Raw genomic sequence first — 22,404 nt, 5'->3', positions numbered from 1 at the left:
AACGATTAATTGAACAGAATAACGACGAATTAAAAAAAACGTAAACCATATCTAATTTTAACAAAACAAAAATGTGAAAGTTTACATCTAAGTGACATCCCTTTTATTTTTAATTAGATTCAAAATTCTTCGAAGCATAGTTTTTCAATGTTCTGGCAACATTCTGGTGTAAATGAATCCCATATTTTTTGCAAGTTTTGCTTCAATAGCAGGATGTTTCCCCAATGTTTTTTGAAGATATTCTTCTTTAGGCGCGATTCGATTGAGGGTAAAATTGTACATAAATCTGCGCGCCTGCGCACACAGACAGTATGTAGTTCCTTGCTAATCTTTCAAAGATAGGTGTTTATGTATCTGTATCCGTGCAAATAAGTCATTAAAAGAATATATTAGTGTTTTTAGTAAATGTATTATTTATTATAATTCTTGTGTTTTTGGATTTGTGTTTCTCTGTAGTAAAATAATAAAATATTTACACTATTTGTCGCCGTATTGTGTAATTATATCCGAAACTTACATGTCAATTAGAAGGACCTCGCTGGTGCAGTTGCTAGGGCGTTAGCTCCGAGATTGGAATGACGCGGGTTCGAATCCTAGGCGATTCATATTTTTTTTTATTTTTGGTTGTTTTAATAAAAAAATTTTGAAATTGGTAGATATGAAAGTTAGTTTAATTTTTAAATAAAATACAAATAACCTGTTAAGTATATTTACTTCGTTGAAATTACCTATATAATAGAAGAATATCTTCTTACGTGCGTACAAAGTACACACACATTCTTTTTTTTTTATTTCGCGTCACAAAGAGGCTTGAAAGTTTCTCTCAGGGACAAGTCGGGACTCTTAGACACGTATTCCAGAAGAAGAATATCATGGTCTCCAATCCAGTTTAAACTCTTTTGGCTTATGGCAAGCTACGCCATCCCATTGGAAGACAAAATGTTTCGCTGATTTTAACTTGTTTAAATGACTTTGTTCCAAAATTGGTAAGAGATTATTTAAAACCTTCAAATATTATTTGCCCGTATTTAAAATTCTATCGATAAAATGCAACTTTCCCACAGCTTTCGCCGACATGCTGCCTCAGACCACGATAAACGTAGGAAATTTGACTTTTCTGTTAAGACAGTAAGGCTGAAAATCTTTATTTTTCAGCACTTTATCTCCACCCATTCCCATTGATAATTTTATCTCGACAAACGGTAGTAGGCTTTATAATATTACAAAATCTATTTGACATTAATTGACAATTTTTTTGATATAATTTTCCACAGCTAGCTCTGATTTTAAGATAATTATGAAAAAAATCAATGTATGTTGATGTAAGTGATGCAAAGGCCACGATTTAGCGATTTTTTATTATTATTGTTTGAATATATAAATAATTGAATAAATAAAAAGATCACAAGGGTAATGTTTTCAATAAATATTAATAAAAAAGGCAATAATAATTAATATGGGAACCTATAAAAATATGTAGATTGTAATTGCCATACACTGCAAATTCCAAAGGTGGGCCAACTGAAATTGGAAGGGGCTCGTAGCCCTTAAAGGGATTTTAATGAAAAAATTGTATACCATTTACAAAGAATTTTTCATTAAAAGTATTTTTGTGATTGATGGTATACAGCCAGCTACAGGAAAAATTCTTTCTTTTTCTTATGGATTTATTTTAAAAAACATTTACACATCCAAGATTTGATTTTCTGTCATTAACTTACGAAAATTGTATTTTAGGGAGCAGCAGGATTTCCAGGAGTATCTGGACCTATAGGCGCACCAGGTTTAGTTGGACAGACAGGTCCGCCAGGATTACCAGGACCGCCAGGGCGACCAGGAGAGGCACTAGTTGGAAATATTATTGACACTGGTAAATCACCAGGAATTCACGGTCCTAGAGGTTTTCCTGGACCTCCAGGAATTGTAAGTAGTACAGAATATTCACCTACTTATTTTCTTATGCGTTTTTCAATGTCTTTTCTTCTATAACATATAAAAGGGTACTCCACATACAATTTTACTATACAGTACATATCTGCCTGTGAGTTTAAGATCATTTACAATAAAGAATGGTAGGTACCATTCTTTCGAATAAACCTGTATTATTGTATGGAAGCCGGAGGTCATCGCTTTTATCATTTTTGATTAATTAAAAAATAAGTGACTAGCTAAAAATATTAATTTCGAAATGCATTTTTGGCTTAATCTTCTTCTTCTTCAGCCTGTGTTCGTCCACTGCTGGACTTAGGCCTCTTCCATTTGCTTCCATCGATTTCTACTCCTGGCAATTCTCATGCACTGCTTGTCCGCGACTTGTCTGATATCATCTGCCCACCTCTTCTGCGATCTGCCTACTCCTCGCCTGTTCTCTCTTGGTCTCCAGTTTGTTAGCCTCTGTGTCCATTTTTCGGGAATATCTCGGGCAACATGTACGACCCATTGCCACTTGAGCCTTGCTATACGTTCTGCGACATCAGTAATCTTTGTTCTTTCACGAATGTCGATATTTCGAATTCTGTCTCTCAAACTAATCCCTAGCATGGCCTTCTCCATCGCTCTTTGGGTTGTACCGAGCTGCTCTAAGGTTTTCTTTGTAAAGGCCATGGTCTCTAGTCCATATGTAGTTACAGGCAAGATACATTTGTCATAAACTCTACGTTTTAGACACATTGGTATATCTTTATTCTTCAAGATAAAGCTTAACTTGCCGAAAGCTACCCAAGACAATTGTATGCGTCTTTTTATTTCGGCTATTTGGTTTTCTTTGCCGATTTTAATGGTATGTCCAAGATATAGTGGTCTACATTTTCAAGACTGACGTTGTCAATAACAAGATTAGTTTCCACATTACTCATTATTTTTTTGTGAAGATTCATTTTGAGACCTATTTTATGTGACTGCTGGTTTAATTCCTTCATCATTTGCTCCAGTTCCTTGATGTCTGTACTAAATAATAATATGTCGTCCGCAAACCTCAAATGGCTCAAACATACACCATCAATGTTTAGACCTTTTTCGTCCCAGTCGAGCTGTTTGAATACATTTTCCAATGCTAAGGTAAAAAGTTTTGGTGAAATTGTCTAATACCTTTTCCAAGGCGTATTTTTTGTTTTTTTTTCGTCTTCATTGATTTTGATGTGGAATATGGCCTGTTCATAAATGTTTTTAACGAGTGTAGTGTACCGTGAGTCTATTCGAACATCCCTTAGGGCTGACCAAAAGGACCAGGTTTCAATACTATCGAAAGCCTTGTGAAAGTCAATAAATGCCATATGTAAAGGTACAATATATTCTGTGGTTTTTTCTACCAGTGTTCTAATGGTTTGTAAGTGATCGTTAGTATCAAACCCTTTTCGAAATCCCGCCTGTTCAACCGGTTGATATAAATCAAGTTTTTGTGTTATGCGGTTGTGTTGTCTTAATAAATCAAATAAAATATTAACAGTGCCATTAAAAATGTTGGCGTGATTCTTACCTTGGCTTAGGAGTAAGTAAAATAATCGAAAATACCGGAAAATACCGGTTTCTGATAATCCCTTTGGTTCCTCCAGCTACAGTATATATATTCCTTTTTAAACTTCTATACTCATAATCCCTTTATTATTTTTACATAAAAATATTTATTCTACAGCCTGGCGAAAGAGGTGCAGCTGGGGAAAGAGGACCAGCAGGTCCGTCGGGCGTTCCTGGACTGACGGGGAAAGAAGGTCCCACTGGTTTGCCAGGACCTCCCGGCCAAAGCGGTCAGCCAGGTTTGCCAGGAATTCAGGGACAACCGGTAAGTAATGTAAAACAAAATATTGTTTCTTTTTAATGAATCCTAGTTCTTCCGTAAATAAAACAATATCTCTACAAATATTATCTTTTTTTATTTTACGTGCAATAGTGTTACAGTGGAAACATTTCTAAACAGTTAAAATATACAATAATTCTATTAATTGTGGTTATTGTTAGGTTTGTAAAACTACCTCAGAAAAAAAAACAGTTTTAAAAGAATAGAAAACAAATATTTCTTGCTCTGTTATTATATTATAAAAGTTATTCAAAATAAAATAAGATGAACTAGAAGACACGAAGATAAACAAGAACTAGAAGCAGCGTTTAGACCAGGAAGACTAAATGGCAAAATTTTTGTAGTGAGAACAGGAAGATACACACAAACTCTTCTCAGCTTTGTAGATCTAAGAGCAGCTTTTGACACTAAGAATAGGGAGGAAATGTGTAGTTATAAGTACCAGGCAAACTAATAGCAGCAATAATTAAATCAACCTATAAGACGGTAAAAACTGAAGGAAAGGGAGAACTACAGATACCAGCAAGGATCAGAGGAATATGAGATAAGGAAAGGGATAACAGAGATAGCCCGAGTCTGCTCTTATTCATAATTATAATGAACAAAATAGTAAAGATAATACGAGGAAAAGAAGTCAATTTTAACACAAATATATGGTATAGGAACCTAAATCCAGCAAAACGTGGAATCTTCTCTATGCAGCGACGTAGTTCTTATAACGGATTCAAAAATTGATTAACATATGGACGGAGCAAACAGAAAAGGTAAAAAATTGAAATAAATAATATAGAAAAGGCAAAAGTAGGTAATGATGTTAACGAGAAACAAATAAGTGACCAAGACATAAATAAAAATAAATAAGAGCAAGAGACGGACATTTGGCCACGTTCAAATACTTAGGTACACTGTTAACAAATGATGGAAAAATGGATGCCAAAATTTCAAACAGTGGGATTAAATCGACTAAAATATATTATCCACTAAACAACAAAATACTAGAACATAAAATTGAAGTAGGATTAAAAAAGAAAATTCAGGATACTATAACAATACCAATAATAACGCAGGCTACTGAAAACTAGATACAACAAGAAACACGATAGATAAATACAATAAAAATTAAGAATATTATAAAACTAAGTGGAACAGAATGAGAAGTGAATATAGAAGAGAATAATGGAAATGGGGAACTCAAGCAAAACAAGAAAGATACCGCTGAACCAAAAAAGAATAGAGAAGGGGATAAGAAAGAACCGTAGAGATAAAGAAATTGAAAAGAATAGAAGAGAGTGGAAAAATTGGATAAATGATAAACCGAAATCATACTCAAGACACATGAAAGGGTATGGAGAGCAGAAGATTTGAATGTAAACTCAAATATCTACAGATTTTCCGTATACTCTGTCCATCAATACTTCGTCCAATGATACTATATTATAAATCTTTTACAGTTGCATCCTTCTATATTTTATGCGTATCCTGAATATATCGATAGTTTATTTGAAAGATGCAAGTCCAAGAGAAATCGTTAGAATACAACAAAACGGCATATTTATGTTTCGTGGACCTTAAGACAGCATTTGACAGGGTCAAATTAAAGGACGTTATCCATTTGTTATACTCAAGAGAGGTGCCTCTAGGGATAATTAAAACGATCGAAAATATCTACAAGAACAACACAATAAAAGTAAAAGTAGATGAAGACGTAACTGACCCAATTGAAGCTGGAAATGGGATAAGACAGGGAGATTCCTTGAGTCCTTTATTGTTCAATCAGATCATGGATAAAATAATAAAAAAAGTAAGAACTAAAAAAAGATACTAAATGGGAGAAAAACAACTTAAAACAATCTGCTATGCAGACGATGCAATACTAATCTCTCAAAGTGAAGATGATTTACAACGTATGCTGTACCAATTTAAGATAATCGCCACAAAATATAACATGTTAGTTTCCCCAAAAAAGATAAAATGCATGGTTATAACAGTAAATCCAATAAGATGTAAATTATCCAATAAGATCAATAAGATGTAAAAGGAGCTGGAGGGTCAGATAATAGAAGTGATGGAGTTTAAATATCTACGCGTCACACTATCTAGCTACGGGAGGCTCGAAACAGAAGAGGAAGATCAAGTGAATAGAGCAAACAGAGCCACAGGTTGCCTGAATGACACAATATGGAGAAATAAAAATCTCGATAAATAAATGAAAGGCAGAATTTACATCATCAGACCAATAATGACATACGCGGCAGAAAAACGACCCGATTCAGAGAGGACAAAAATATTGCTCGAAACAGCCGAGATAAAAACCCTTCGAAAAATCGATGGTAAAACTATGATGTCTATGGGGCAGAGCTAGAAGTACAGATATACGACGGAGATGTAAGGTGGACAACATTAATAGAAGTAAGAAGTAAGAATTAATAGTAAGACACAGAAGAATAGAATGGACTGACCATATAAGCCGAATGACAACAAAAAGAGTAGTAAGGACAGCGAGAGACGGTTCCCCAATAGGAAGAATTCCCCAAAAACAGACAGAGTCATATATATACAAAAAGAAGAAGTTTATTTGGTTTCTAGCTGTCATTATTTGTATTTTTATAATTATGTGGTTTACCGTATCATATAGTACAATAACACCACTATTAGTGTTTTTTATTCACACAATGTCTTTTTCTAAAATATTCCACAAGGAGTCGCTGAGTAAAACACAGTAAAATCATTTTTTTTATAATTTATTGATTTAATATTTTATTTCAGTAAAATCCATAAAATGGAGATTTAATATACCACAGCAGTACGTATTTTATTGAGGACTCAACTCTACACAAATAATAATAGGTTTGTTCTAGCATCTGTTTCAAACGGTTTGAAACCATCAGCGAATAGTCGACCAGCGCGACTAGAGGGGATAGTACTGCTGACTGTATTATGTTCTCTCACTGACCAACTATTTGCTGACGGTTTCTGACTAGTTTGACTGTTTGCTAGAACATAATAATTTGCTATGTTAATTCCAAATTTCGATTTAAAACGCTACAGCTGATAAATTTTGCCACAGATTTTTGTTTTTAATTTCGAAAATTGTTTCATTGCGTATCCTAAACTTGGTCTCTCACTAGAATGATGTTTCAAAAAATAAATAATTTATACAGAATATTTCATTGTAATAATCAATACGCAAAAAAATTCAATCGAAAACTATGTCGCAAGAAAATAAGTTTTTAATATTACAGATTAACACATCTTCCAAGTACTCAGCCCAGACGGGCGGAGTACTATGAAGATGTATTAAATACATACCAACAAGCATTCCTGAAGGAAATTGACAATTGGCAAAAATATGATGTGGGGACTTGCGGGAAATCAACTCTGAATGAAGTTATAACGAAGTAATAAGACACCTAAAAAATAACAAGAGCGAAGGAGAATGTTGTATTCCAACTGAGGTTTTTAAAGAAGGCGGCGAAAGAGCAGGAATGGATACAAAAAAACAACGAACAGAAATTAATGGACATACCAAAGGGAGACTTACATTCGATGATGGATGTAATAGCTGTATGATGATGATAATAAAGACGCCAAACTAAGGTATATAAGTAGGTATTATTCTCGAACCACATGTCAAATACGTTAATTCTTGTATTTTGGACGTACAAGATAAGGATTTTGGTAGGGAAACTAAATTTCTAGCTTGGTCGGCTGTCTTCTTGGTAGCAGAGTATTCAGATCTATGTCAAAGTTTATTTAGTAACGAAGTAATGCGATCAGCATTACTCTTAGCTCATGCCATTGCTGTATCAGTTCAGTTTAAATTGTCTCGTAAATGTATATGGGATATTTTATTACAATCAATTGGGGCATCCTTATCTTATTTTTTTCATTTCTTCCTCCTACGGTATTAAGGGGAACGGAGCAAAATGCAAAATTTTGACGCATGTCAAAATTTTCAATGTGTTTTAAATGTATTAAATTTTTTCGAATCCTGAGAAGACTAATAAATATTTTTGAAAAATTTAAACGCAGAATGAAATATTACATTATTACCGAGGGCGGAAAGTCCCTGAAAACTTTTATAATGTTTATTTTAATAAGTTAGAGGGGTCAGAATAAAAGAGAAAATTTAGTGTGATTCTTAATTGCAGATATTTCATTATTTTTATTTATTCCAAGGGACTTTCGGCCCTCGATAATAAAGTAGTCTTTCATTCTGCGTTTAAATTTTTCAAAAATACTTATTAGTTTTCTCAGGATTCGAAAAAAATGAATACATTTAAAACATATTGAAGATTTAGACATGCGTCAAAATTTTTGTATTTTGCTCCGATCCCCTTAATTTACAATTTCGGTTCTCGCCTCCTCATTATTTCGTCATTTGTTCGTCTTTTCCAAATATTCTCTACTGTCTGCATTGCTCCGAAATTTTTTTTGAACAGCGTTCTTTCCCAGATCTTTACTTTCTTTTTTTCCTGTTGGTTCATGTTCATAATCCACGTTTTGATGGCATAAATGAACAAAGATGAACGCATCAAATTTTGGAAGTCCTAAAGTCTCACATTTAAAACAATATTAAATTTTTTTGGTCATACCAGCCATGCCAATAGTGCAAATGCTAAAATGTTTTAAGTAAAACAGGAGCAAGAAGGACAAAAATGATAAACATCAAAAGAGGGGACTAACCACTAGCAAAAACTTAGCGAGCGCGGTACGGACTACCTAGAAGAGGAAATGAAGCGCCGTTTAAAAAAATTAACAGGAACCCTGGAAAACTCCACTGGGGTGCAAAATTAACCGGACACCTTAAAAATGGGTCATTTTTTATGTCTCAAATTTCTTGAACCTGCTGTCCGATTTAAGTGATTTTTTTAATATATTATAGCCTTATTCTTTAACAATATCGCTATAATAGTATTGTTCCTAAACAGTTAAATTTTTATTGTATACCGGGTGTATCAATCAAACTGTGTTTTTTTTCTCAAAGTTCGCATCATCCTCTGGAATATTCTAGCATTTATAAAATACTAAAATTAAAATCCAACTATAGCCTCATGTTTTCTTAACATTTTGTTTTTTGATTCATTCGCTTATGTTGGATAATAAAAAAGAATGTGTGTGTACTTTGTACGCACGTAAGAAGTTATACTTCTATTATATGATTTAAACGAAATTAATATACTTTTTATTTATATGTATTTTATTTAAATATTAAACTATTTTAACTATTTATGGGAAATAAGCCACAATATTATTAAAAAATGATTTTTATTAACGTTTCGACGCCCAAATCGGGTGCCGTTGTCAAAATACAAAATACGATTAACATCAACAAAAATGTTGTTGCTTAGTAAAAAAATTCTTCTAATAATTTATTTAATTTGACTCATTTATATCGGCAATTCAGATACATATGATACATTTTAAAGTAGAAGACTTTAAAATGATATTGCCAATATTTATGAGTTGCGTTCCTGGGACGACTTTACTGAAAGATAGTTCATTCGATTACATGAAATCAACCCCAACTCAAGAATATCCGTCACAAAAAAATCATAGCATGTGATCTGTCTTTAAAAAGACAACCACATGCAACCGTGACATTAAAATTCTCGCGTTAGAGATCTCATAGTAAATCACGAGGGAAAACCAGGAAAAACCTCGTGATACTATCCCGACATCGTAAGTATTTGGTCTTACATTTAATTTACTCTCAAAATTAATACCAAATTCTAACTTTACTATAATTTTGTTTATAATTTAAACAAAATTATAGTAAAGTCAGAATTTGGTATTAATTTTGAACTCTCAAAAAACTCTTTTTAAAGACAGATCACATGCTATGATTTTTTTTATGACGGATATTCTTGAGTTGGGGTTGATTTCATGTAATCGAATGAACTATCTTTCAGTAAAGTCGTCCCAGGAACGCAACTCATAAATATTGGCAATATCATTTTAAAGTCTTCTACTTTAAAATGTATCATATGTATCTGAATTGCCGATATAAATGAGTCAAATTAAATAAATTATTAGAAGAATTTTTTTACTAAGCAACAACATTTTTGTTGATGTTAATAGTATTTTGTATTTTGACAACGGCACCCGATTTAGGCGTCGAAACGTTAATAAAAATCATTTTTAAATAATATTGTGGCTTATTTCCCATAAATAGTTAAAATTGTAAAAATGCCACAAGAAAATAGCTTCAGAACAACAATATTAAACTAATTTATACTTACTACTTCTCAAACATTTTTATTAAAACAGTGCCAAAAATTTAGATAATAAAAGAATAAAACACACACAAACACATTAAAAATGCCACAAATGATTTCTGAACATTAATTGTCGGACATTTTTTTAACTTTTTAATACGTATTTTCTGAAAATAAAATTATATAATAAATATACTTACAATCATAAAATGTATAAAAATAAAAAAATAAAAGGATTTTTTTTTTATTGGGATTCGAACCAGCTATCGGCGCGGTTGGTATATTGGGGTTCATTCGCCTTAAACGCTTCGCCACGGAGGCAATGTGTCATTATGTGCGAAGATCGACTAACCAAACGGATTAAGCTTTTGACATTTTTGAATTAAATTAACTCATTTTGATTTTGAATTGAAATGATTTAGAATTGAAAAAATACAACAAAACATAGAGTAAGAAAACAATATATTAGGTGAACATTGATAGAAATTTTGATGGTAACCAAATTATGTAAATAAAAGTATTACATACTATGTATTTTGGTAGGTTCAAATAGGTAGGTACCTATGATACATTTACAATTATTACGTACCTGTTGCTTTTAAAAACTATTTAAATGTCACTACAATTATAAACTTTTTTGTTTCTGTCCTCACAACAATAAAACTAATATTTATACATTTGTTTACCTTCATATTGAACAATTATTTATTATTGACAGATCATTTCAACACCCAATCAGAGCCCGTATAACGACTAATACCATACTGTCGGTGTGCGCATGCGCGCAGATTAATATAAATTCACCCTCAATCTCAATCGCGCCGAAAGAAGTATAACTTCAAAAAGTTAGGTACTTTAACAACTAGCCATGTTTTTCATCAATACAGAGTGTTTTTAAATAAGTATGGCAAACTTTAAGGCTATCGGTACATAATTCGCAAATATTTTACGGCTATCCCTACCTTTTCTGTCTTTCCACGGCAAATTACGTGTAGTAAAATTCACACTGGTATGGATATGTAAAATTACTAGAATGTCATTCTACTTGAAAATGTCATCATTAACTTAAAGAGATGGCTTTTGAATGTTCTTGGATAACTGTTATATTTGTATAATTGCAAATTATTAATTCAGTTAATAAATGTGATACTTTTTTCACTAACTATGTATTCAGTGATTGTTATAATTTATATGTACAAAAAAAACTAATACTCAATAGAGAAAAGTAGAGGAAAAGTGTTAAAGTGATTTTTGAAGTTATACTTCTTTAGGCGCGATTTAGATTGAGGGCGAATTTATATTAATCTGCGCGCATGCGCACACCGACAGTATGGTATTAGTCGTTATACGGGCTCTGATTGGGTGTTATAATGATCTGTCAATAATAAATAATTGTTCAATATGAAGGTAAACAAATGTTGTATAATATATTAGTTTTATTGTTGTGAGGACAGAAACAAAAAAGTTTATAATTGTAGTGACTTTTAAATAGTTTTTAAAAGCAACAGGTACGTAATAATTGTAAATGTATCATAGATACCTACCTATTTGAACCTACCAAAATACATAGTATGTAATACTTTTATTTACATAATTTGATTACCATCAAAATTTCTATCAATATTCACCTAATTGTTTTCCTACTCTGTGTTTTGTTGTATTTTTTCAATTCTAAATAATTTTAATTCAAAATCAAAATAATTTGATTTAATTCAAAAATGTCAAAAGTTTAATCCGTTTAGTTAGTCGATCTTCGCACATGACACATTGTCTCTGTGGCGAAGCGTTTAAGGCGAATGAACCCCAATACCAACCGCGCTGATAAGCTGGTTCGAACCCCAATAGAAACATTTACCCCAAATATATTTATTATATAATTTTATTTTCAGAAAATACGTATATATTTAGTTAAAAAATGTTCCGACAATTAATGTTCAGAAATCATTTGTGGCATTTTTAATGTGTTTGTGTGTGTTTTATTCTTTTATTATTTTAATTTTTGGCACTGTTTTAATAAAAATGTTTGAGAAGTGGTAAGTATAAATCAGTTTAATATTTAAATAAAATATAAATAAAAAGTATATTAATTTCGTTTAAATCATATAATAGAAGTATAACTTCTTACGTGCGTACAAAGTACACACACATTCATTTTTTTTAATAATATATTGTTACTATGAAACACTTACAATTTTGAACATCTTTAACAACAAAATACTTGGATTTGGATCACAGAATATATTATTCTGATATATTCTCTGCTTGGATCTTCCACAAATAATACACAAATAAATAACTTTTTATTAAGTTCACGTCTTAAATAAATTATCTATCAAATACACTATATATTAATATTATTTAATCAATAACTCAAAATATTCCCGATGCCATGTCAAATATTTAAAATTGTCACTGCATGATTGTCACTGTCTGACTGGCATTATATTCGACTGAGTGCGTTGTAAGACAAAGATATATTTGGAAAATATGACCACGGACATTGTATTCATTTTTTTCGAATCCTGAAAAAACCAATAAATATTTTTGAAAAATTTAAACGCAGAATGAAAGACTAAATTATTACCGAGGGCCGAAAGTCCCTTAGAATAAATAAAAAGTTTATTTTGAATGAGATATTTAAAATTAAAAATCACACTAAATTTTCTCGTAGTTTTTCACCCCTGTAACTTATTAAAATAAACATTATAGAAGTTCTCAGGGACTTTCGGCCCTCGCTAATAACGTAATCTTTCATTCTGCGTTTAAATTTTTCAAAAATACTTATTAGTTTTCTCAGGATTCGAAAAAAATGAATCCCCATTTGAATAGCATTGCAGCCGAAAATAGGTACCCATCCTCTTAAGGGGTAATTCTGCATGAAAAAATAATGACAGTTTGCTTTATAAACGTTATGCCCGCAAATGCTTCGTTTCCGAGATAGGGGGTGTTGAAATTTTTCTTACAAACTGACGATTTATTTATTGCTTTAAAACCGGTTGAGATATGCAAATGCAATTTGCTGGGTTTTAAGACGTAGTTATTGTACATTTTGTCACGTAAAAGTATGAATTTAATATTCACCATTGGCGCGCATACGGGTAATATGACGGGTCATATTACCGGTATGCGCGCCAATGGTGAATTCTTACTTGTAATTACGTATTTTTTATGGGAAATAAGCCACAATTTTACTAAAAAATGAATTTATTAACGTTTCGAAGCCCAAATCGGGTTTCGTTGTCAAAATACAAAATATGGCTTATTTCCCATAAAAAATACGTAATTATAAAAATGCCACAAGGAAATAGCTTCAGAACAACATTCTTACTTGTATGTGAAAAAATGTACAACTACGTCTTAAAACCCACAAAATTTCATTAGCATATCTCAACCGGTTTTAAAGCAATAAATAAATCGTCAGTTTGTAAGAAAAATTTTAACACCCTCTATCTCAGAAACGAAGCATTTGCGGACATAGGTTTATAAATCAACCTGTCATTATTTTTTCATGTAGGATTCGTCAGTTTGTAAGAAAAATTTTAACACCCTCTATCTCAGAAACGAAGCATTTGCGGACATAGGTTTATAAAGCAAACTGTCATTATTTTTTCATGTAGGATTACCTTGAAACTTGAAGTTTGCCATACTTATTTAAAAACACCCTGTATTGATGCAAAACATGGCTAATTGTTAAAGTACCTAACTTTTTTTATTATCCAATATAAGCGAATGAATCAAAAACAAAATGTTGAGAAAACATGAGGCTATAGTTGGGTTTTAATTTGAGTATTTTATAGATGCTAGAATATTCCACAGAGTGATGCGAAGTTTGAGAAAAAAACACAGTTTTATTGGTACACCCGGTATACAATGAAAATTTACCTGTTTAGCAATAATATTATTACAAAGATATTGTTAAAGAATGAGGTTTAAAATGCATATTAAAAATGTTAGGTTAAACATATTAAAAAATCATTTTTAAAAAATCAATTTATTAAATATAATAAAAAAGGGTATACATTAAAAAATCACTTAAATCGGACAACAGAAAATTCGAGACATCAAAATAACCCATTTTTAAGGTGTCCGGTTAATTTTGCACTCCAGTGTATATTATTCATGATGACATGACGAGAAAAGTGTTTAGAATCACTACTCTAACTACTCGCTCCAGTTGGTAAATTATTCCGATTTGTTTTTTTGCATAAACTTACTCAAAAAGAGGTCCTTCTAACAAATCCACATGGTGCCAGGCGGTACAGGGGTCGTAAAATTGTTTAAACAATTTTTCTTGACCAAATTCAAAAAATCAATTTTTTCGCTTCGGACAATTTTTTTTTAGATTATTTGGCTTATTCTGAACAAAAAATGTCTCTAAAATATGTGATTTTTCTCTAAAATAGCCATTTTAAAGGCTTAATAACTCAGTTAAAATTATAATGAAAGTTAGAGAGAGACCAAATCAAAGTTTAAAGCTCCCTACAAGATCCTGAAGAAATGTTTGTCATTATTTTATTACAAAGCTGTTATTTTTAATTATTAACAATGAGCGCTAAGCGCGTATTGAGGCGGCAGCGGCAGTCCAATGGTGCATTACGCTCAAACTTATGATTGGAAGAATGCTATATATTTACGTTATTAGTTTTTAGATGTAACACAGTATGGTTATTATCAAACTGAAAATAGTGAGCTATTATCAAGGTTAACAACGAAACCACCTCTCCCAGAAAACTTTGTAAAAGCATGTACTTGTCTAAAAACATGTAAGACAAAAGCTTGCAATTGTAAAAAAAATAATATTAATTGTGTAGGTTGTGAAACCGAATGAATTAGAATAATTCGGCTGTCTCAAGTAGAAACACTGTAAGCGCCAATTCGAAAAATTTTCACCAGAGTAGAAAACGTAAAGGACTCAACTTTTCAAATTTCTATTTTGTTTGAAATAAAAGTAAACACACATTAATTTACTAAAAAATACTCCTGTTTTTCAGTAAATATTTTTATGTCTGAATTTTATTTCCTGACTAGGTTTTGAACACATACAGTGTTTTTATTTGGGAAACCTGAAAATATAGTATAAAATTTCCCACTTTTTAAAGACATTAACACGTTGACGGACAATGCGTCAAATGTTTAAGCAAGTGTTGTGACACTATATGTATTTTGCAAAGTAGAATAGGGAAAAATGCAACGTCTATAGACGTTATGTCACATTTCATCAATGGAAATTAGACGTCTATAGACGTTCTGTCCGTCAACGTGTTAAGTACCACAAATGATACTTTATTCAAGTTCCTTTAACAAATATATAACAAATTGCAACAATTTAATGGTCAGTGTCTGGGTCATGTAATTGCCATCCAGATGGAAAAGCTTGTCCACTAGTGTCTCTGAGACTGACCAATTACGCCAAAACGATCATCCGTTTTTAGGCATCAAAGAAATAAGTTTCTCTATTATTTCTGTATAGGTACATATTTATACAAATTATATTAAATTCTCTATATAAACAAATTATATTATGCAGTTTTTAATAAAAAATTTTCGTTTATTGTTATAACTTTGTGTATATAATATTTATATTAAGGTTTAGTTTTACAGCTTGTAGTTTTTTTATTAATTTGGGCTATTATAAAGTTATCTTACTCAAAATTCATCCGACTTACAAGTGAAAAATCGACTAAATTCTGTAATTTTGCAATGTTTTTGCAGCATCTGTGTTTCTAATTATTGGTCAAGGTTTACCAAACATTATTTTGTAGATTTTTTTAAGAACGAAATTCATTTTGTAAAGACTATTTATATTTGTTAGTTTACGAATTATAATAACTTAAATAATTAAATTGTTTATAATAAATTCTCCTCACTTCCGGCGCAAAAGAAAGTTATAAATTCGAATTCAGCAGGTCAAAATATTATTTGATTTTTATTCATATTTGATAATTAATAGGTAACACCCAGTTTAATTTTAAAAATATATTTTAAATAATTAATACAATAAACTTAAATATTTTATACACGACAAATTTCTACTGCACTTATCACAATAACCATCAATAACTAACAAACAACTAAAAATTGCCTTGGAAATATCAATGGTCTTGGCGAATGTAAAATGTAAATGATGCGATTCCCACGGTAAATCACTGTAAATCCCAAAAACCAAATAAAAACACTGTATATCCCGTATTTACAGTGTTTATTCTTGAGGACATGGATATAGTGTGTTTTAAATTGGTGAAGTGAAGATGGAATGTGATATAATGCGTTTCATAGCAATGTTAAATTGTGGTTCTACTAATTTTTTATCTTTTTCTTTCTTGGTAATTGGTAGATAACTACACCCTAAATCAAAAAATGCAATAAAAGTGATTTTGAAAAAATGGATTTACAGTGTTTCTACTTGGGGCAGCCGAATTATCGTGGTTGATTCTATATTAGGCTTTTAACTTGACGATATTTGATGAAAAAATGAATAACAAGAAAAAAATAAACAATGCACTTGCACACACATACACACACGCGTGAGTGCGAGAGAGATGGACCATTGGACGGTCGCCTTAACATGCGCTTAGCGCTCATGGTTAATACTTAAAAATAACAGCTTTGTAATAAAATAATGACAAAAATTTCTTCAGGATCTTATAGGGCGGTCCTTAAACTTTAATTTGGTCACTTTCTGACTTTCGTAATAATAATTTACCGAGTTTTTTTTTTTTTTTTTTTATTAATGGCTTTGACGGAGCCAATTAGCCAGACTATTTGTGTTTTTTTGTATGGTATTACAATAACAATTTTAAGTTAATATCTAAGCCTACTTATTATCTAAATTTACAGAGTGTTATACTATATTAATGGATACATTTTTCAATTTTGTGTGATATTTTTACAATTTTATAATTTTATTATCTAAGCCTATTTAAAATTTAAATTTACAGGACGTTACATATTCGTAAAGACATTGTAACGTCTGCTTATTTTTTGGAAAAAGAATTTCGTTTAAATTGACAGGTAAAGGACAATTTAGATCAATTAACTTTTCATACATTACTTTAATATTTTGTCTGTACAGTCCACACTCCAATATGAGGTGCTGTAGATCTCCCATTCCACCACAGGCGCAATATGGGTTATCACTGATACCTATGCTGTGTTTGTATGCTGGGGTTAGTGCGTGATTTGACCTCATTCTGTTTATTGTTTTTATAAATAGCCTATTTGATTCTTGTTTAAACCATCTCTCATTGGGAATTAGTGGCTGGCAATTTCTAAAATTTATTCCCGTTGTACTTTGGTTATATACACGTTGCCAATTTTGTTTGCAATGGTTTTTACTGATATTATCTATATCGGTTACTGGTAGAAGTATGTTGCTTATGTTTTGTTTGGTTAAAGCTGCAGATTTAGCTAATTTGTCGACTTCTTCATTTCCTAATATTCCAGAATGTCCTTTCACCCAACAAATAATAATTGAACTGCCCGAGGAAGTAAAATCATAATATAGACTCTTAATTTCTATCTCAATGTGGTTTAGATTTTTTGTCGATTGGATAGAAGTGAGTTTGTCCACAATACTTCTACAATCGGTGAAAATGATATAATTGTCCATACCAACAGAGGCTATATATTTTAACGCAAGTAATAAAGCTGATAATTCGGCAGTATATATTGAAACTTCATTAGGCAATCGGCATGATTCTTTGTATTCAGAATTCCAGTGATATATTGCACATCCGGTTTTATTTTGAATTTTGGAGCCGTCAGTAAAAATATATTGAAACATAGGCCACCTGTCTTTAATTATTTTGTTGATAATATTACCTGGAAGGTTTGAATCCATGTAGTTTGTTTGTATTACCTTGGAAAAGAGAGTTTCAGGAGGTTTACCGAGTTATTAAGCCTTGAAAATGGCCATTTTCGCGTATTTCAAATTTTAAATCGCGTATAACTCGACAACAGTAAATTTAACAGAAAAATCACAAGCGACCTTTTTTGCTCAGAATGACCCAAAGAATCTAAAACATTGATTGTACGAAGTGAAAAAATTGATTTTTTGAATTTGTTTAAAAAAATGTTTAAACAATTTTACGACCGCGGGACCGCCTTGAACCCTGTGGTTTTGTTATAAGGACTTCTTTTTTAGTAAGTTTGTGCAAAAAAACGAATCGAAATAATTTACCTGACGGGGGCGAGCAAACAGCCTGGACTACTTAACTTTATTGCTCCATTGTTGCTTCACATTCCGTCAAATAAAAACTGACTAACAAAAATTGATATTGAAGGCTTTTAATAGTCTTTAGCTTGAATCTAGTTTATTAAAATGTACTAAAACGTAAATAAAAATGACACTAAATATAAAACTGATATAAAATATAAAAATTCGGTTAAAAGATAAAATGGAAATATCACTTTTTCCCCGCTGTCAACTTTCTCACAAGAGGACCATTTAATTTAACATTAAGACTAATTTTGCCGAATTTTGCTAGGGCGTATTTTCTTCTTATTGCTTGGAATTTCGACTGTTCGCTTTTGACTAAGAGATAAGCGAGTTCCGTTATTATCGATTTGAAGTCGTTGTAATTGTAGGACGTGTACTGTACACAGGTGGGGTTCCACAGTTTCGGCAAATCCATAGTTTCGTTCAATATTCCTATTGACAAGCAACAAGCTGCGGCTGCCAGTAGGGAAGGTCTTACGTGCACTAGATCGCTTTCGAGTAATACCAATTCCAACATATATTTACCTAAAACATACAAAGATTAATAATTAATAATTCTAAATCTATTCAAGAAGGGAGAATTATAAGAAATCAAATTACGGGTCGCGGACGTTTCCCCAACTGTCATCAATACGACTAACTTCACGCGTAACTTTGATACGAGAATTATAAAAAAAATATGCATTGAAATCTAGATCCCGTAATTCGTTAAGCGTGATAAAGTGAGTACAAAGACATACATATTTGTTTCTTTGTAATTACAACTTCAATTTACCGTACACTTCTCGTAGACTCTGCCGATAAGGTAGAGTATTTCCGCCCGATGGCGCCACTATCGCAAGAGAAGTCTACCATCGTGTAATACATTCTTGTAGATGGCCTATTTCAAAACATCAGCCAAATCGGACTCGTAGTTTTGTTTTGACCGCGTGTGTAAGCGGGCGTGTTTGGGGATTTTAGAAAAATGAAAAAAGAGCAATATCAGTCGGTGATACGACTCTGGTTTTCAGAAGGGTAATTCTGCTGCGAAATCAAAAAGCGCTTGAATGCTATAAACGGTGGCTCTTCTCCTTCGATGGAAGCTGTCAAAGTTGGTTTAACGAGTTTCAAAGTGGTGGCAAGTTGGTTTTTGATAAGTCACTCCCAGGTGCCCCAAAAATGGCTACCACTGAGGATAACGTGAAAGAAATCCACGATCTCGTATTGGCAGACCGCCGACTGAAGGTGTGTGGGATAGCTGAGACATTAGGCATCTCAAAAGATCTCGTTTGGTATATCATTAATGAAATTTTGAACCTAAAAAAGCTGTCGGCGCGATGGCTGCCGCATTTTTTAACTCCGAACAATAAACGCAATCATGAGATCACTTGACAGCAGTGTCCGATGCTGTTCAAACTTAATCCGAATGAGTTTCTACGTTCTTTCATAACCGTCGACGAAACATGGTTCTACTGGTACACACCAGAGACCAAAACACAGTCGATACAGTGGACATCACCCTGCAAACGTGCCCCCCGAGGAGGGCGAAAACTGTCCAATCGGCCGGAAAGGTGATGGCCACCATTTTGTGGGATTCACAAGGTGTGATGTATATCCACTTTATGGAAAAGGGCAAAACGATCACGGAGCTTAACTATGCCGCATTATTGGCCCGATTTGACTCCAAATTCCAGGAAAACAGCCCCAAATGGGGAAAAAGCAATATTTTTCCACCATGACAACCCTTCGACTCACTCCTCACCATCGCCATAGCCAAATTGGTCGAATTGGGCTACAAACTGATGTTCCATCCAACGTATTCTCCAGATTTGGTCCTGTACGACTTCTCTTTGTTTTCAAACTTGAAAAAGTCACTCGCCGAGCAGAAATTTTAAGTCGAATAAGGAGTTCATCACCGCCGCGGAGGCCTACTTTGCAGACCTCGAGAAAAGGTATTTTTCAGACGGGTTAAAGAAGGTGGAGCATTACTGGGTAAAGTGTATCGAGCTAGAAGGAGACGATGTTCAGAAATAAATCACCACTTTTCCAAAATTTTCGTTTTTCTTTTGAAGGCTAAGTACTTATCGGACCGCCCTAGTAATTAGACAAAGATACAGGAACGTAATTATATGTATCTGCAAAAACATATCCAAGTGACAACATAGGATCATATCACAATCGAAGACATAAGTGGATAAAGGTCATATGTCACATTTTTTGAGAAAATTGTTTTATTAGGTTTTTGTTTTTCTAATATGTTGTTTTACCTTTTAAAGTTTTAAAATAAACTATTTTTAGCTAAATAAAAATAACAGGAAGGTATTAAAGTAATATGTCCCACTAGATTTTAGAATTCTAGTGGATAAAGGTATTATGTCCAACATCGCATTTGGACATAATACCTTTATCCATGTGCAATGTGTAAATATGGAGAATTTTTTCTACTACTTTGAAGATCTACTGACAAACCTCTATTTATGTCAAAAGCAAACAAACACTTCAAATCAAAAGGTTAATTTTCGTGTTACGTAAAATGGATAAGAGTGGACGATTTTTGCTTCTATCTCTGTAATGTAAGACATAGATACCTTAATGACTACATGCCATTTCATCAAGTAGATTTAAGAAAAAAGGACAGCACATCTGACCACAGCTGAATATAGACCAAGAAGACTGGAAAATAAAACTGGTAGTTTGAGTTTGGAAAAACTGGGAAATTTAAGAGACCGAATACAATTTGTTCCCGAAGAGTATAGATGGTTTTATAAAAACGCGATAGAGAAAAATAAAGAAAATTTCAAAAGAAAAGAAGAACCTACTAAAAAATATGTTTTTATTAATTTTGCAGTTTGTATTGCAATTTTTTTTTGACAATAAATGCCCATTTTTGATACTTAACTCTTTTATCCACTTAACCCTAACATTATTTAATTATCTTTACTATGTGGATAAAGGTAATATGTCCACAAAATTAAAATTATTTGGCTTAAAGTAACTTTTTTAAATTCAATTTCAAGTGTGAAAAAGTACCTTCAAATACCTGTTTAAAAAAGTGTAGCAATTCAAATTTATAAAATAAATAACTAACTACGAACAAAAGACACTAAAATGCTTATTACTCAAAAACATTATTTTGTGACATAAGACCTTTATCCAGTCTTCATTGTCTTCAATCCAGTAGTGACAAAAATTAGGCTCAAAATGAAAATAATAAAACGAAGAACAACAGATGTCAAAGTCGATACAAGTAAACTAGGGAACACACTCATAAAATAACGCCTGACAGATGAAATCAATAACCGATTAATGAATGTTAAAAAATAAATTCTGCAAAATACTCAAACAGAAACAAAGTGGTAATTAATAGAGACAGAAATAGATAAAAGTCAAAAAGAAATTCTGACACCAACCAGATACAAAAAGAAACAATGGATGACGGAGGAAACAAATAAAATCCAAAATTAACAGGCAAAAGAACAATAGTTAAAAAAACAATCCGTAGAAATAGAAGAATACCAGTAGAGACACGATAGTTTTAAAACACATAAAAAAATTAAATAATTAACTCAGAACAACAGAAAAAGGAAACCGCGAATACTAAAAGATACAAATGGGAAATTTTGTTGAATACTAACGAAAAATTAAAGAGATGGACAGAATACATAAATTAATTATTCAAAGACAATAGAAAAGAGCAGATGGAAGTAGAAGTAGAAGATGATATATGGTTTTAAAGACATTAACAGAGGAAATTAAATCGGCATTAAAAGACAGCAAAAATGGTAAAGCAGTATGTCCAGACCAAATCCCAGTAGAAAGCTTAAAAGCTTAAAATGTATAAATGACCTTATCGTAGACTAAACCTTAGACATTATCGTAGACTTGTTTAACACAGTGTACAAAACAGGAAACATACCAAACAACGGCTTTTGTGCTATCCCTAAAAATACAAATGCTAAAGATTGCAGAGAATACAGAACAATATCATTAATAAGTCACATTCTCAAGTTGTTCTTGAAAATAATACATGCTCGTATAAATAAAAAACTGGAAGAAGGAATAGATGATAGTCAATTTGGATTCAGAAACGGACTAGGAACCAGAGAGGCGTTATTTGCTTTTAATATGTGAGCTCAAAGATGCATGGATGTGGATGTGGATATTGATTACGTTGATTTTGAAAAAGCATTTGACAA

The 22,404-nt window shown here is 32.1% G+C and overlaps 2 protein-coding genes across 8 annotated transcripts in view; one reads left to right on the top strand and one right to left on the bottom strand.

Annotated features, from left to right (window-relative positions):
* Positions 1-22,404, top strand: part of LOC114335747 (collagen alpha-3(IX) chain-like) — a 408,590-nt gene that overhangs the window by 287,967 nt on the left and 98,219 nt on the right. For all 6 annotated transcript variants that reach the window (XM_050653325.1, XM_050653322.1, XM_050653324.1 and 3 more), the window contains 2 exons: positions 1,738-1,923; positions 3,632-3,778. In XM_050653325.1, coding sequence (XP_050509282.1) covers positions 1,738-1,923; positions 3,632-3,778 — 333 coding nt within the window. The remainder of the gene's footprint in view (positions 1-1,737; positions 1,924-3,631; positions 3,779-22,404) is intronic.
* Positions 18,282-22,404, bottom strand: part of LOC114336051 (G2/mitotic-specific cyclin-B2) — a 58,797-nt gene continuing 54,674 nt past the window's right edge. For both annotated transcript variants that reach the window (XM_028286360.2, XM_028286362.2), the window contains one exon: positions 18,282-18,754. In XM_028286360.2, coding sequence (XP_028142161.1) covers positions 18,417-18,754 — 338 coding nt within the window. In that variant the 3' untranslated portion in view covers positions 18,282-18,416. The remainder of the gene's footprint in view (positions 18,755-22,404) is intronic.

Source organism: Diabrotica virgifera, chromosome 6, assembly GCF_917563875.1.
Source record: "Diabrotica virgifera virgifera chromosome 6, PGI_DIABVI_V3a".
NCBI classification, from domain to species: domain Eukaryota; kingdom Metazoa; phylum Arthropoda; class Insecta; order Coleoptera; family Chrysomelidae; genus Diabrotica; species Diabrotica virgifera.
Note: the sequence above shows the minus strand (reverse complement) of the source record. Positions and strands in the feature narration are given on the sequence as shown.